General features: G+C 41.6%; 1 protein-coding gene across 1 annotated transcript in view; it reads right to left on the minus strand.

The window, feature by feature from the left end:
- Positions 1-13,928, minus strand: part of CDH7 (cadherin 7) — a 131,371-nt gene extending 117,443 nt beyond the window's left edge. The window contains exons 1-2 of the mRNA XM_007189932.2: positions 13,864-13,928; positions 1,560-1,964 (exon numbers count right to left, since the gene is read on the minus strand). Of these exons, the coding sequence (XP_007189994.1) occupies positions 1,560-1,964; positions 13,864-13,920 (462 nt within the window). The 5' untranslated portion in view covers positions 13,921-13,928. The remainder of the gene's footprint in view (positions 1-1,559; positions 1,965-13,863) is intronic.
- Between the last annotated feature and the right edge of the window lie 2,592 nt (positions 13,929-16,520).

Consider the following 16,520-nt stretch of genomic DNA (forward strand, 5'->3'; position numbering starts at 1 on the left):
AGTGTGATTTCACCTAATAACTACAGATCCTTTATGAAGTAGTTGAATTATTATAGACCTGTCCACTGAAAAAAGTTTGATGAATTTCTCAAATTTTCATTAAAAATGAATGAAATTCTGAGCTAGATTCTTTGTCACTAACATTGCATAAGGTTATTGCTTTCACTTGATTTACAAGAAAACAAGAGAGATGGAGAGATTTACTACATGTAAAGTATAAATGATGGTGCTATTGATAACAGTAGAATGGCTATGAAAAGAAATATATACATGCACCTAAAAAACAATTGTGTACATCCTTTCTTAGGGCAGAAAAATGCTATGACCAGGCTAAAAGAATTCCTAATCCACATCCCCAGAAAACTTTAATGTATTCAAATCCTTTTGTTTACAATATAGTACCAGTATTTGTACAGTATAGAGGCTTTTAAAGGAAAACAAGAATATATAAAGATTACCTTGACTTATGTAGATACCTATCAAGAAAAATAGATTTTTCACCCTTACCTAAGGTCTATTCAAATGAAATGATGACCCATGGAATAAACTGCAAAGATTCTTCCTCAATCATTCACAGTTGAAAATATACTCAGGGATAAATTCCCCAGTTTGCTGTGCTTCACTTTATCAGGAATAGATGCATAAAACTGACAGTGAAAAGCATAAATGCAGATGTATAGATGTCTCGCCAACACACTCCGCTTAGAAACCCTCCACCAGTGCTCAGCACCAAGTTGAAAAAGCTCAGGAAATCTTCACAGACATGAAAATAATCAAACCTGCAACAGACTAGAAAGTGGGAACCCAGTACCAGGATGGTCGGGGAAAGGCCACGCCCCCTGAAGCACCCTTCAGTTCAAAAGGAAACCCCTGCCCAGATACACAACCAGAAAGAAGCTGTGAAAAAAAAAATCTCCATCTGGCTACCACTTGGCCGCCAAATAAATACACCCCAAACTGCCCACTGTCGGTCTAATATCACTTCTCATGGACTTCTGTTCACGTTCATTTTTAACCAAAATGTAATTTTAAAAAGCAAAATTTTAAAAATCCATTAAAACAAGACTACCACTAAGAAATGTAGGTTTGAACTGCTCGTGATTTAGAAACAATAGGCACAATAATTACACTTTGCAATTTTTAACTGCAAGTATCAGAAAAGGATATGTAAGAATCAAGTTATTATGAGCATTATTCAACTAGTAACCCCCAGAAAGAAGCTCAAAAAGCAACTGGCTGTAAGAACCCACTACTTTTCATTTATTAGTGCACATTCTTGCTCTAGTTTTGGAAATGACAGCTTTACTAACATGCCACAATCATGGTAAACTAGGCATCTGTAGGATCCTCACCTGTTTCTAGGAATAAAGCATCACTCCCTAAATTGTGGCTACACGGGATGAATAACACCTGGATCACAGTTTCAGTGTGGCTAATAAATGCCAAAAACCTCGCAATAGTTCGTGTTTTCCATCCCCAAAGCAAAAATCAGCAGTTCTCCATTCAACCATAGACATTCACAACAATCATTTGTGACTTCGAAAGGCCAAACGCCCTACCTTTCCTACATAGAGGGGGTCTGAACCCATGTACTCCTCCAGCACAAAGAACTGATTCCACACCCAGCTGCGCTTGGTCCGGGACCTCCCTGATTGGAAATAGGGCTTTGATCTGGACCTTGAGAGTTCTGCTTGACTCATCCCAGAAAAACACAGGAAAAGAGCTATTAGCTGCAGAAAATGGCAGAACTCCACTTTGCCCAACTTCATCTTTTTTTTTCTTTCTTTTTCCTGTGTAAGAAAAAAACCTTGACAAGAGAAAAGGCACAGTTCCAGTTGGCTTAGTAGCTCTTGCCTCCGGCAGGGTGTCAGCTGGGAGTCCAGAGATAATAATTTGTAGAGTGTTCGGTTGGGAGAGGTCACAACTGGTGAATAACCTTCGCCAAAGAATGGTGTAATAGGTACCTATCAGAAGAAAGAGAAGTGCTGGTGTCAGAAACCGAAACACACAGTAACTTTTAATTTCCTTTCATTTACTAACTTACTCTTGATCTTCCCAATATATCATTATTTGTATCATCATTAAAATATGAATCCTAAACGTAGATAGAAAATTGCACAAACTGTTGCCATATTCATAAATGACATAAATACTGCTGATGCAGAATTATCCTGATTCCATAATACAACCTTAAAATTTTGTGGCTCTTCTAGTGCATCCTAATTTTGAGCATATGATTTAATACAAATGGAGCAACACATCGGTTAAAAAAATCATTTTAATGCTGGCGGTTATTTTTCTTTTCTATTATAGTCAGTTTCATTCGTTGGTATTAGAATATGAAAGCCAAGCAGCTCAAAGCAGGGATTTAACCAAATGGAAAGGACATATGCTGGCTTAAATCTCTTCTGTGAAACTGTAAAGAGAAATAAAGAGGTATGAGGTGCTTCAAAACCAGTTGATTGATTCTGAGTCACAGAACACCAGCTGTTTTGACGTGTTCTGATTTGATTGTGATCAGCTGAAAAGCTCAGTGGTTTCCAATTTCTACCCTACAAACTTATTGTCATGTGTGCTGTGTAGCATGTTCGGTTATTCTATTGCACTGCAGTTATTTGCTACTTTACAAATATTTATTGAACCTCTTGCAGCATGGCTTGTGCATAGTAGGGTCTTTCTCCATCAACACTGATGGGGTTGAATTATATTGATCATCAGAGGGCTGAGAAGACTCTATTTGTAAGCCTGATTCATAGTTCTATGCACCCAGAAGGTGCCTTAGCAGCAGCACAGAGAAAATCTTTTACCCTAAAGTCTATTTATTTCAGGTACAGAATTCTGATTATGCAAGAGATATACAATCAGTTTACAAAACCAACTTCCCAATACACCCCAAAACACAGAGGAATGAAAATGTATGACAGTGTTCACTTAAATCACTGCACTGCACGTTGGTTTATGAATTCATTTGACAACCTATAAATAAATCAACAATGGGATAATTAAGGCGAAGGTTTAACACTATTTTTTTTGAGGAAGAGGAGAAAAATAGTTTTAAGAATATGAAGCCACACGATAGCTCCCAATCATGAAGAAAATACACTATCTTTATGCCAACTTTTCCATTCTTCTACCTTCTCTCCTGTAACAGCAAAGTCTGCTACTCGTGAAATGATTTGACAGTCAAATTGCTTATGGAAAATGCCATATATAGTACAAGAAAGGTGAAATGTACTAAACATGTTAAAATAGTCCACCCAACTGGAAGAAACAGGTTGCGTGTACTCTGAGCTCTATTCAAATGAACATATTCCTGTTAAAGATACCTCTATAAAGCTGTGAAATTCCAAAGGACATTCCAGAATAACCCACGTAAAGCTAATTGATGTGCTCTGAGAACCCCCAGAAAGGATAAACTATTATTGGAGCATATTAACTGCAGTCTGTGCACTGAACACCATCTCCCAGAATCCAGATCTCCCCTCTGATGATCAAAAATGAATTTGGTCCATTTAGAAATCACTCTAGAAGGGCGAGTTGTTCTACCCTTAGAATTATAAGCAAGACGTAACTTGGGGTCATCGACTGATATTCCATTGGTGGCCCCTCAGTTAGGTTGGAAGTTCATTGTAGGTTGGTCTGAGCTAACCCACCTAAGAGACAAGTTACCTGTCTCAGTTTACCTGTAGTTTAAGAAGTCAAGCAAATACCTAAACTAGGAAATGTGCGCTGGTGTAGGGATTCGTCTGTGATGACTGGGAATCAGGACCAAGGTACTCGTGGTGAGTGGCCTTTAGCAGGAAGCACAGGGATGGGCACGGGGCCCTCTTCGCAAACCAGGCTCCTGGGGATGGGGGAGAGGTGGGTTAGGGTTGTGGTGACCCGACTGAGACCAGCACGAGAACCCTTCAGCCAAAGAACACTTCCAGTTTCACCACTCTCCTTCCTCAAGAGACCATGAAGTTTCTCATAAAAACAAGGGCATAAATGCTTTGGTCCCTAAGACAAAACGTTTTAAAATGTGATATGGCCAAATGATGTTATTTAGCCTACCTATGGATTAAGGGAACTTGATAACATTGTTTCAGTGGGAAAATGTACCCAACCTCTAAAAAACTGAATAGCAAATGAACTTTTTGGAATTCTCGATTTGGGGAGTTGTTAAAATTAAACACTGGTAAAGTCTGTGGGCATATGCCTCAGACGAAGATTCAAGCTCTGTGATCTTGGACAAGATTTTTAAATTCTAAGAAGTTCCAGAGATGAATCCTCAAGCCTCCCACTTATAAAATGAAAATGTTAATAATTTGATCTAATTCATAGGATTAAATAAGCAGATCATAAAAAGCTAAGGATGGCGCCTGGCACAACTAAAAGCACTATATATGATGATCTTTTTTTTTTTTTTTTTTGGGCCACATCGTGCAGCATGCTGGATCTTAGTTCCCCAACCAGGGATCAAACCTGTGCCACCTTCAGTAAAAGCGCAGAGTCTTAACCACTGGACCACCAGGGAAGTCTCTGATTTTTTAAGTTTGAAACTAGTTATGTTAAAATTAAAGTTAGTCTGTGAAGTGATGTTAGTTTTCATTTTAATGTAATCTATAGTAAAATGTTTCAAAAAATTCTTAACACTGAATGAAAACATTCTTGATAGTTCTGGTCTGTTCCAGAGAACTAGGTAGATCGTAAAACAAAGCATCTAGATGGATACAAACAATGGCAACAAAAAACTTTCTTAAAACAAGAATGCAATATTTTCTTTCCTAAAGCCATGTCCTCTGTTATTATTATAAATCAAAGATTGGTATCAGTATTGGAGAACTCTATTTGAGTTCACTCAGGATGTTCACTGATAAGAAATATAATCTGGACTGGGAACAGGGTCACCAGACCCTCCATCATTTGCTGTAATGATCTTGGATCCCTCCGGGATTTCATGTTCCACATTTGCAACATGTGGGAGCTCAACTATATTATCTTATAAAGTCTGTTTGTTACAGGTCTTAATTATACAGAATTGTTTTTGTTGCCTTTTCTTTTTCAGTTGTGAAAAAGTACACATTGTTAATAATTAAAGGGTAGAGAGATTAAAGAAAGCCAGAGGAATGTAAAAGAAGCATTTTGTGTATTTATGAAACTTAGCATGAATTTTAATGTGAGATGCTTTAAATTACTCTTCTTGCCTCCTGATTATTTCTCTTCCATACAAGATTGTGGAGTTATGGAACTAGCTAGAACATATAAAAGAACGGAGTGATAGAAAATGCAGGGGACACAGGTTCAAGCCCTGGTCGGGGAAGATCCCACATGCCGCGGAGCAACTAAGCCCGTGCACCACAGCTACTGAGCCTGCGCTCTAGAGGCCACGAGCCACAACTATTGAGCCCACGTGCCACAACTACTGAAGCCCATGCGCCTAGAGCCCGTGCTCCGCAACAAGAGAAGCCACCCAGTGAGAAGCCTGCGCACTGCAACGAAGAGTAGCCCCCGCTCGCCGCAACTAGAGAAAAGCCCGCGCACAGCAACAAAAAGCCAACACAGCCAAAAATAAAAATAAATAAATTTTAAAAGAAAAAGAAAGAAAATGCCATGGGTTACTTGAGTCACTGAGATGATAATATCTGCAAAGGAAAGATGCCTGAGACTTCTGTACCTTCTTACTTAAATCAGGGCTTTTAAAAGCAGTTAGAATTAATATAAACCTTGATGAACAGGGATGTTCGCCCCATCTTTGGATCCAAGTATCTCGAACAGAAGTCGGCATTGTAATTGACATTCAGAAAATATTTACAGAATGTTTCTTTTCATTATAATCACCCTCATTTTTTAATATGAAAACTTAACCATATAATAAGTCAATATATAAACTCCTTGGTTACTCTACCATGTTTATAAGTCACAATCACTTTGAGAACAATTCCATTATATTTCTCTGCAGGATTTGAAGTATTTGCCAGGCTCCTGAGGCAAATTTCCTTTACCTTTCTTGAAGGTCTACACGAGTGTACAAGGATACTTTAACTGGCTTTGTGTACATCATTGGAGGATGGAATTCTCTTTCATGAGGCAGATAAATGCCTCTAGAATACCCTTTGTGCAGTGTGTTTATAAAATCAGAAAATCATACGTGAATGAGTGTGACCTGAGTAGGGAGTTTCATAAGATGCACATCAACATTTTTGGTAGCTACGAACTCTGCCAGGAACATACACCTGATAACAGCAGGGGGAAACTGTGTGGTCAAGGGTCAGGTGTCCCCAAATCCTTGCCTTGCTTTCCGGTCAGATCTAGTTTTCAAGGTAAAGGCCAGTACAGCAGTTCAACCCAGCTCATCCTGGCCAGGTTAGGATATCATGAAAGAAATGAAGGGCCCTGAAGCATCATGAAAAACCTTCAGTTATTTGTGGTCATCAACAGAAATAATCAAGACTTGAACTTGAGATTTCCTGTTGCGTAACCTCACCAAATAGGCTTCCCATCTTCACACAAATGTCAACATGTCTAAAGGCACCACAATAACATTTTTTCCACATAAATGAAAAAAGCACCCAACGAATCACAACTGTTGACTTTTTTCGCAACAGGTTAAACATGGCCTCACGAATCTGTGCCCCAAAGCAGAAACCTGCACCCTTCCTTCTCAGACTTCCACATTGTTCATCTTCTCCCTTTCTTCCGCCTCCTCTCCTACCTGAGTTTCATATATAGGCGTTAACCAGGGGAAAGTCACATCAGAAGCCAGCAGAGACCTCTGGGCCCAAGCTGTGTCATGTGTCATGCGTCATGTGTCATGTGTCATGTCTCCTGTGGGAAAGCTTAGGAGAGTGGCCCTCTGGAGGTCGCAATTGCTGACCTGGTCACTATTACCAGCTCACAAAAAAAAAAGACGGTGCAGAAAAATAATGTGTTTGTATACAGTTAAGTAACTTCTACAGATCTGTGTCAACTTCTGGACAGTTACAAGTGGGTACCATTATAACTTTGAGGACAAAAACAACAAGAATAGGTTATATCTGAGGAGAGAAGAACTGAACAGAGGCCAATCACAGATGTTTGAAAGAACACCGGTGACCGTTTCAGGACTGGTAATTAATCAAAAATCTAAAAAAATCTGGGTTAGATTTAAAACTATTTTTTTTTTGCTCTGATATTTTAAAGCTAAAATTTATAACTTTAAATATGTATAACATTAGTTAGGTTTTTGTTTTTTGTTTTTTTGCTAAACCAAAAATACATGAAAATCACCAAAAGTAATACTGTGATCAAGGTGCAGGAGGGAGGGGATATGGGGATATATGTATATGCGTAGCTGATTCACTTTGTTACACGGCAGAAACACACCATTGTAAAGCAGTTATACTCCAATAAAGACGCTAAAAAACCCAGGCGATAATACTACTACAGATACGTAATGGGATTGTTTGTGACAGATAAAGGAGTTAATATACATTAAAAAAAATACTGTGATCAGCACAAAACACCTTAGTCGGAAGAATGCAAAAGGAAACCTCACAAAGAAAATCTTCAACAGATTGGAGCAAAAAGGAAAAAAAAAAGAGAGGGGTGAGAATCAATCAAGCAGTATTTACTAAATCAACGTAATTTGTCGACCTGAAGTCACTTTATCATGCTACCTTTTTGTTCCAATTATTTTTGTTCAACTAAGTGGCAAGGAATTATTTCCAAGTAGATAGTTTATTATTCATTTAACCTTAATAGCTAATACCATTTTACCCAAACGGATTCATTATTATAAAATTTTCTTGGATTTTCTGCTCCACTTAACACCTCTGTGAAACTACTTTCAAAAATCAGATCAAGTGACCATCATGCTCTTAATCAAATGTTTGTTCAGAGTGAAAAACAGTGACTAAAAATCCCTTAATAACAAAAAAATGTGTTTTTATGCATCAGCATACCAACTGTTAATCAGCAAAAGGGCAAATCTTCCAGAGCCTGTTCCATCTAAATTAAAGGCAACATACTAAAAACATGACAAGTAGCCTAAAATGTATCCTGTTCAGTCACTCACATTAATATATAACCATAAGAGTAGCACAAGTACATGCCTAATTACCAACTAATTTATACTTGCTAAACTGCTTTTTTAAAAGGCACACAGAGCTATCTGCCTTCTAGAATTAATTTGAGCTATAAAATATGACTATCAATTATATTAAAAGGAAACATATTACTACTTTAGGTTTTGCAGCACTTAGTCAAACTGGAAGTGTTCTTTGCAGTCCAATATAAATAAAGAGTGGCTTACCTAAGTTAAGGACTTTATACCATCAATTTCTCTAAATTTCAGGCAAGGAACAGAGGCTCAAGCTCTGCATGTCTGGAGTTGCATCAGACACAAGTCTTCTGAAACCATTCTGAAATATACTTAACTGCATCCCATGCTAACACATAGTTTACTACCTACTGGTAATCTAAAGATGATTGGAAGACATCCTATCTCTCGGTTAAAAACGGGTCTAGTTCACAGTTATGTGGAACACGACAGTCTCAAAATAAATTCGGTAATTTGCACTTGCTATGAAAACAATTGTAAGAATGACATTTGAGGACTGCCAGTGAAACAATCCATGAGAATCAGAAAAATCCACAATGGATAACTGCCAAACATCTCTAGAACATAACTGCTATTCCCCTAGATGTTTTGCTCGCTGGTCTATAAAACGTAGTACAAGAAATCACAGTGGTTAACAATAACAAAATGGAAAACAAAATCTTGCTGTGGGCCTGTTGGGAGGAAACCGTCATTTCCAAGTCTGCTTCAAAGGTGAACTACATTTTGACAAGCAACATATTTTTAATGAATCCTTATGAAGAGTGAACAACATGCATGTTTAAAAGTGGAAATGATACCACTTCACAGCAGTGGTCAGAGGGCACTATGACGACATCACCACGGCTTTAAGAACAACCTTCTATAAACTAGTTCTTTTGTATAGTCTGGCAAAGGCAGCCTGTTCTTTTGGGGATACTCCTTGGCTATTTAATGGCATTATTTAAATTCAACAGAGAGACTGCCTCCTGATTTAATGTCTTCATTAAAGACCTTCATTTGCCCTTACCGTCCCCAGGACAGCAGCCACCTGTCACCACCGAGGTCCTCACTGTGAGTTATCTCTATACACAAAGTTAGAGTAGTCTGCTTTGTAAAAAGGATAAATACTTGTTCATTGTTATTTTTGCTTATTTTTAAAGCAGACCCACTTAACACATTTTGGGGAATGCAAAGGGGGAAAATGATCTGTTCTAATCTCCCATTCATGAATGAGCAGATGCCATGAGGTTACAACAGAGAGAAAGGAATCCAGGACAAGGAGCATTTCAAGAGCTATGGCCACACTTTAGCTGCAACTGTCACACACAAACAGAGCGCTTTTAGAGATGATGTCTATGGGATGGAGAGAGAGCGCGTCACTTTAGTGCTGAAGAAAAGTAATCGCTTGGTTCTTCTGAGTGTTCATGTTGTGTGTGGGGGAGCGGGAAAGGAAGGAAGGAAGGAAGGAAGGAAGGAAGGAAGGAAGGGAGGAAGGGAGGGAGGGAGGGAGGGAGGGAGGGAGGGAGGGAGGGAGGGAGGGAGGAAGGAAGGAAGGAAGGAAGGAAGAAGTCCCCAAACCCACTGCTCCTGATGTTTGAAGATTCCTCAAGTGGTGAGACCACAAAACTGGAATGGGCATTAGAAAAACCTAAGGCAGTCTTTTCTTTCTTGACTAACAAAACCAAAGTCTACAGAATCCTAGTGAAATGCCCAAGGTCACACAGCTGGTTACTGATAGGACTGGGCATGACTGGGATTGCAAAGATCATTTAAGGTGTTTGTTAAATATTTCTCATTCTGATAATGAAGATCTTTCTAATTTATTACCTTTAGAATTTATCAACTTCTCCAAAAGCCAAGAAAGGTAGATTCGATCTTACTCAAATTTCTGAAATAACCATGAGTTTGAATTTTCAAAGTAGGAGACCATCAGGTTCCATCCAGAAGGGTCAGGACAGAGTAAGAATAAGAGGGGGAAAGGAATCTCTTGCTCAGGATTGTATGTTTCTATGTTACAGAAAATGGAGAGTGAGCAGTACCCAACTTTAAACGTGACTTTTCCCTTCTAAACAACTCTGGCGATCAATAATAATAATAACAACTTCCTACTACGCTGTAACACTATGGGAGTTAAGTATCTCCAGTGAAATTTGAATAATAGTCCATTGACTGTTTTAGAAACAGGGTACCAACTCAGGAAAATATCTTAGGATATAAGAATGCATATTGTACTAACTGAATTGTTATTTAGTTGTTGCTATAAATCCTATATTTGGAGATGCTTCTCTGTTCCTAATGTACCCATTAGGATCATTCTAGATTTAATATTGCCATCTCCAGCTTTTACTATAGAAATATACTATCATTTGTTTCATCTCTATACCATTTAAAGTTTAGCATTAACTTCAATAATTTTAATGCTGATGAAACAGCCCTCTTCTTTTGTACTTAAAAGGTATAATTCTTTACATTTTAATTAGTGAGGCTGGGGACCCTCTGTGATATGTCACTTTTCACGTAAAGAAACTGTGATCAAACCCATTAGCTCCCTGGGCCAGATAACATTACAACCACAGACCACAACCTCCTGCGGTTAACTGGCCTGAATATTCAGGCAGGGGTCCTGGAAATGAATCACACAGCCCTGCAGTTTGCATCTGCTTATCAGACTGGGAATGAAAACTTCTCTAAGTGGATTACAGAATCAATTTCAACTAGGCACAAATAACCTCTGCTGTGGGTAAAAGGAATGAAAAAGAATGAGGAACAATAGTTTACAATTAACTAGAAGAAGCCTATGTAAATTAAAAAGAAAGTGACAAAGCACAGTCCTTCTGAGCTATTTATAGAATATCTAAATGGTAAAATTATATTTAAAGGGCTTGTTTCTTTGTACTTTTACAACATATCTCAGCGGGATCCATTTTCACTCTTAATTTACCATTGCATTTACACTCAGACAGGTAAGATTTACGTAACTTCAATAAAAGGCATCGCGTTTCAGTAAACATTTAGCAAAACAGCCAAAAAGAAATTCTACCAGAATGAAAATCTAGAGTATAATCTGAAATGAATGTAAGGACATGCGTGTCTGCATATTCGTTTGCACTGATAATTTTGTCAGTGAGGAGTCTTGCAGAACAAGGGGTAAATGTTTGCAGGGGTATCTTTCTGCAGAACCAGCAAATTCCCAGAGGAGGCACTCAAGTGCTGCCGGTTACAGCTAGATCTGCTCTGCTTGTCAGAGGCTGAGGAGATGGTCACACACAGGACGCTGATCACACGCCTTCCTTGTCCTCAGCTCCCCTTTATCACCCAATTTAGAAGCAAGTGAGTCCTTCCTGCTAAGGAGAGAAGCTCCCATCACTATCCCTTTGCAATTAACGAAGGTGCCTTAGTTATTTTAGAAGTTTCTGATACTCCCAATTTAAGAGAAAGCTTTGAAGCCTCCCAATCAAGTAACAAACCTTTTTGCGTGTGAGAGAGAACCATGATGTGATACGAACTACTAAGGCAATAAATGCAAAACCTTATAAAATCGAAGGAAGTGGGAATCACTGAGGCATAAAAATTCATACACTGAACAATTTATGGTACTTTACAAAAGACTTCTAAAAGATTTGAGAGAGAAAGTATTGGGCTTGACACAAAGATGTATTCACTTCCTCACATCAGTACACATTCTGAGAAGTTTCTATCAGCTTTGCCCTAAAAAAAAAAAAAAAAACTAAAATGCTGAATGATAGGGAGACCAATAAAGAAATCACGCCTTAGGAGACACAGTGGGTGGATTTTTAGATCTAGGAAGGCTGACCAGTGGCCGACTCAGGATGCTCCCCATCCTCTCGCCTTCACTGGATACTGAAAACTAGAGTCAGTTCAAGGGTAAACTGCAGTAATACAGATGCTTTACAATTACCTTTTTATAAGAAAGGGAAAAGCTCTGTGCTATTAAATCAATAAAAGTGGACTTAAGGAGAGTTGTGAGCCTGTCAGCTGATTGTTAACACAATTCTAATGACCTATTGCAGCCCTTAATCACAATATCTCACATTGTAAGTGCACAAATGCCCTTTTATTAAGGCTGCAAACCTTAATGACTTTTAGCAGGGTGATGGTCTGCGCTGGTGATTGTTTTTTCTTTCCACAGACAGGCTTTCACAGCTAGCTTTACCAGATAAGACTATTAAGGTTGGTTGCTTTGCTTCTGCCACTCTACTCCACATTAAACACTAGCATAAAACAAAAAACAAAAAACAAAAAAAACCCACTAGCATATAAGCCACTTATATGCTAGTTTATAAGCCATATAAACTTCCACAAAGTTGCCAGTTTGACTACCTGCCTCAATTCTTTTGCATTTTAATTCATACTGTCCCAAATAGCCCCAAAATGAAGAAAATGATTCTTAATATAATGCCTTTTACATATAGTAACAAGAAAACAGCTTCTGTAAACAAAATCTAACCAGTTCTTCCGAAAAGAAGTAAATTTGGTGAGTTACTGAAAGGTTTCCAATGCAATTACTTTCTTCCTCAGTTCTTCACTACCAACTTGTCTTTATAAAGACACACTTAAAACTATTTAGATGTCGCTGGCAGTGTATCAATGCAAACTTTCATTTAAAAAAAAAAAAAGGCTACTACTGCCCCTGAACTCTTAAATACACATTTTCTGTGCTGTTAACCTGATTTTTTTAAATGCATACTTGTCACATAGCTCAAGCCATATATTCACATGTTACTTACATTTTTTTCTATTTTTTCCCATAAAGTTTTGTCTACTTTTGTGTGAAAAATAATCTGAATACCTGCCTGGTTACAGGAATTATGAAGGCGAGTCTTAAAGATGTTTCACTTAAAAAGTGATCCAATAAAGAGAAGATATTTCTTGTAAGGTAAAAGGCGTTTTAAGTATATTCGTGGTTCAATTTTCAGATCTCCAAAGCCTTGAGACACCCAGTCCTTAATGGTTTCTTCACAGGTTCCCATCTTCCCACTGCTGGGTGAATTCAGTGCCAATCTCTACTCACCTGAACTGTATCTAAGAAATCCGTAAGATTAACGATCTAAAACGTGAAGCCAATAAAGACAATAGGTCCTTCCTCGTGCATCCACGCTGGGAGGCTGAATACCCGCAACCAGCCGTGGACCAGGTGGGCCCACGAAGAAGTCCACCAAGCATTCAGAGAAGCAGGGCGCCCTTTGAACGACGCACGCCTTGGGTATAGCCGGGCGGAGGGGAGGCAGGATGCCTAGTAGAGGCCAGCCCTGCGGATGCCCGGCAGCAGCAGAATACTAATTACAGGAAAAAGCAAAGCGCCCTTAGATGAGCTCCACCTTTCCGAAAGGTACTCGGAGTCTACGCAGATGGTCAGCTGGACTCCCGCACGCTCAGGCACACACCCCCTCGCAGTCTCAGACCGCGGCAGAAGCTGGACGCCCCGCCAGCGCGGAGTTTTGCCCCTATCCATCCCAGGTCAAAGGAGGGTCGCTCGTGCTCCTCTTTGAGGAGAGCGGACCAGATTGCGTGCACCGCTTCACCTGGAGAACGCTGCGATCTGCTCTCCCTCAACTCGCCAACTCGCGTTGCACCTGGTGTCCGTCAGCACCGGCTTTCCGGGCCCCGCGCCCTGCCCGGCGGAGCCGCAGCTCAGGGCCACCGAGCAGTAACTTGGGGACGCCAGGGAAACTCCACACGGATCCCCACGCCCGCCTCCCGCCCGCCGTGAAGTCCCGCTTCCCCAGGCGCACGGCGAGGGCGCGCTTCTGCGCGGCGGCGCCTTCCCCGGCCCCCCAACTCACCTGGGGGCTCGCTGCCCTCTCCGCGGCGTCCGGCGCCAGCCACCCGGGCGTTGGCATCCGAAAGGGCGCGCGCTCAGCAGCCGGGCGCCCGCGGGTGCCTCGGGACCCAGTGCGCGCAGCTGGGCGCACGGGGCGGACCCGCGGCGCCCGCTCGGCACCCGCTGCGGCCGGCCCGGCGCGGGCGCCTGTCCCAATCACAGCCCTCCGCGCGGGGCGCGGGGCGCAGGATGCGGGGTCCCTGTCCGGGCCCCGGGCGGCTCAGACGCCAGGTCCGGAGCGAGCGAGCGGGCGCGCGCGCGTCCGGAGAGAGGGCGAGAGGGCGAGTGGGCGGGCGCAGGAGAGGAGGAGAGGGCGCGCCGGGGCCGGGCCAGGTGGGCGGGAGCGGAGGAGGAGCGGCTGGTCAGCGGCGGGCGCCTGCGGACAGCGCCGTGCGTGGCGGGACCCGCGAGCTGCTGAGCCTCCGGCACCTCCCGGAGCCCGAGCGAGGGCTCTCTGCAAGGAAGCCGCTCCGCCGCCGCGCGCGCACTCTCGCGCGCGCACCCCCGCGCTCCACTCCTCCGCCGCCCTCCTGACGGCTCGGTGCAGACCGAGTCCTTCGCGGCAAAATCCGGGGGAGCGGTGAAAGTAGGAGGGGCAGCAGCCCAGCCATCTCTCGGCGAGGTGTTTGCATCGGCAGCGCGGAGCTGGAGGAGAGTTTTGGGAATTTTTTCCAGCGACCTCCCCTCCCCCCCCAACCTGTCGCGGAAGCCGTGATCAATTGAGCTTCTGAGGCATGAAGGCAAAGTCATAAAACTAATCAGAACTTACAGTTTTCTTGCCTGATAGTTTTGCCCTTTCAATCTCCTCGGACTACCCTAGTTCTACTTTATCTACTTGCAGACAATTTCCTCCCCTGCTGGGCTCTGTAATGCAAAAGTTCCGAGGCGTGTGATTTACGCTCAGGGTGGGAGAGAGGACCCTTGCGAGGTGGGGAAGGGGCTCTGGTCTTTTTTTTAGGACGCGCCACAGCCAGTAGAGTTGAGCACGCTTCGTTTTCCTTTGCTCTGGTGCTTGATTCAGCCTGATGACGAGATGGATGTTCTGTCGTAGGGGTTAGGAAGGTTGAATAGATCATTTCCAAGCGCATTCGTTTTCATTTTTCTCATTCTGTCAGTAGAACTTGCCCTGCGTCTCTCATCCATCCTTAACAGTGATTCTCCAGATACCGGTCATGTGGGCATAGGCTCGTCCGTGTAGGCACCTCTGCTTTCTTGCTCACTCGGGCACACCTGCCCCCCCCCCCAATTCAGCTCCTCCTGTCCATTTAGCTTGCATTTTCCCTCAAATCTAGTTAGTATTTAAAATTGAATTCTATGCTAATAATTCTAACAGCAAACCTTTTTAAAGCGTCTATTCATTTCCAGACACCACGCATGCTATGCTATTTACTTACAGTTGCTTCATTTTAAAAGTTACATCTCCAACCCCAAACCTCTCCAGCTCCAGGTCTGCTTGGATGGCCATTTCACGGTCCATTTCCATTCAACTGTCAGCCATCACCCAAACTCGGTACGTTTAGAACAGACCTCTATCTCTGCATAGGTACCGCCTTGGATTTCCCAGTATGTACTTCTCCTTCATCACCATCATCATTCTCCAGGTAGCCAGACATTAAACCTTGGCTTCATCTTTGAGGACTTTGACAGGATTTTCTCTGTGAAAATCCTCAATTATTCCAGCTAATATTACACAGTCTAGAACTTTACATTTTTCTGGTGGCCTTACATACATTTGTCTTCCTTCGCCTAATGAATTTGCTTCTGGGATGAGACCTATCCTTATAATTTTTCTGGACCAAACGCTTCAGGAAGGCAAAGATTGATATTCAGTATGATTAACACACAGCACATGTTCAACCCGTAGCAAATATTTGTTGAATACAGAAGTGAATGTTTGTATCCCATCCAGCATTAACACAAATCTGAGCCCACCGACCTGTCTGTAACCAGTTCGTTGACTGCCTGGATCTTTCATCTATAAGAGATGGTGTGTAATCAGGAATCAGGTACTGTACCATATTTATTTATTATCTTGTTTTAATCAATGGCCACCACATAAGAAAGGGAAAAAATTGGAGACCTTTTTTTAAAACGATATTTTGGTCATACTGTTTCTAAAATTGTCCTCAATTTTTAATTTTCTTGTGCCTCTGCATAAATATTGATCAACAGTTTGGGCTTCCATCCTGAACCAGATGTTTCCATGCTACTTGCCTTCCTTTTTAAAAAATATCCTTAAACTATAACCTTGACACAGATTCTAGAAGGGGTGAGTTAACCAGAATACTAGTTCTGGTCTGTTCATCACAGGGGAAGATCGAGGTTCTTCTCCACCTAGAGAGTACAGTGTAGAAGGCAAGGGTAAGAACAGCGGATGCTTCAGACAGTAACTGAGGGACACCCTTTTGTTTGGGGAGGTCAGGGATGGTCTCTCTCTGAGGAAATGGCACTTAAGCTGAGACACGTTGATGAGAATGAGTTGGACTTGAGACGCTCTGAAGGAAAATGACCTGGACAGAATAAACAAGGACAAATGTTTGCAGAAGGAAAGAGCTGGGCATATTTGAGAAACAGAGAACACAGCACAAGGGGGAGAATCAACAGGGGTTATGTTGGAGT

Source organism: Balaenoptera acutorostrata, chromosome 13, assembly GCF_949987535.1.
Source record: "Balaenoptera acutorostrata chromosome 13, mBalAcu1.1, whole genome shotgun sequence".
NCBI classification, from domain to species: Eukaryota; Metazoa; Chordata; class Mammalia; order Artiodactyla; family Balaenopteridae; genus Balaenoptera; species Balaenoptera acutorostrata.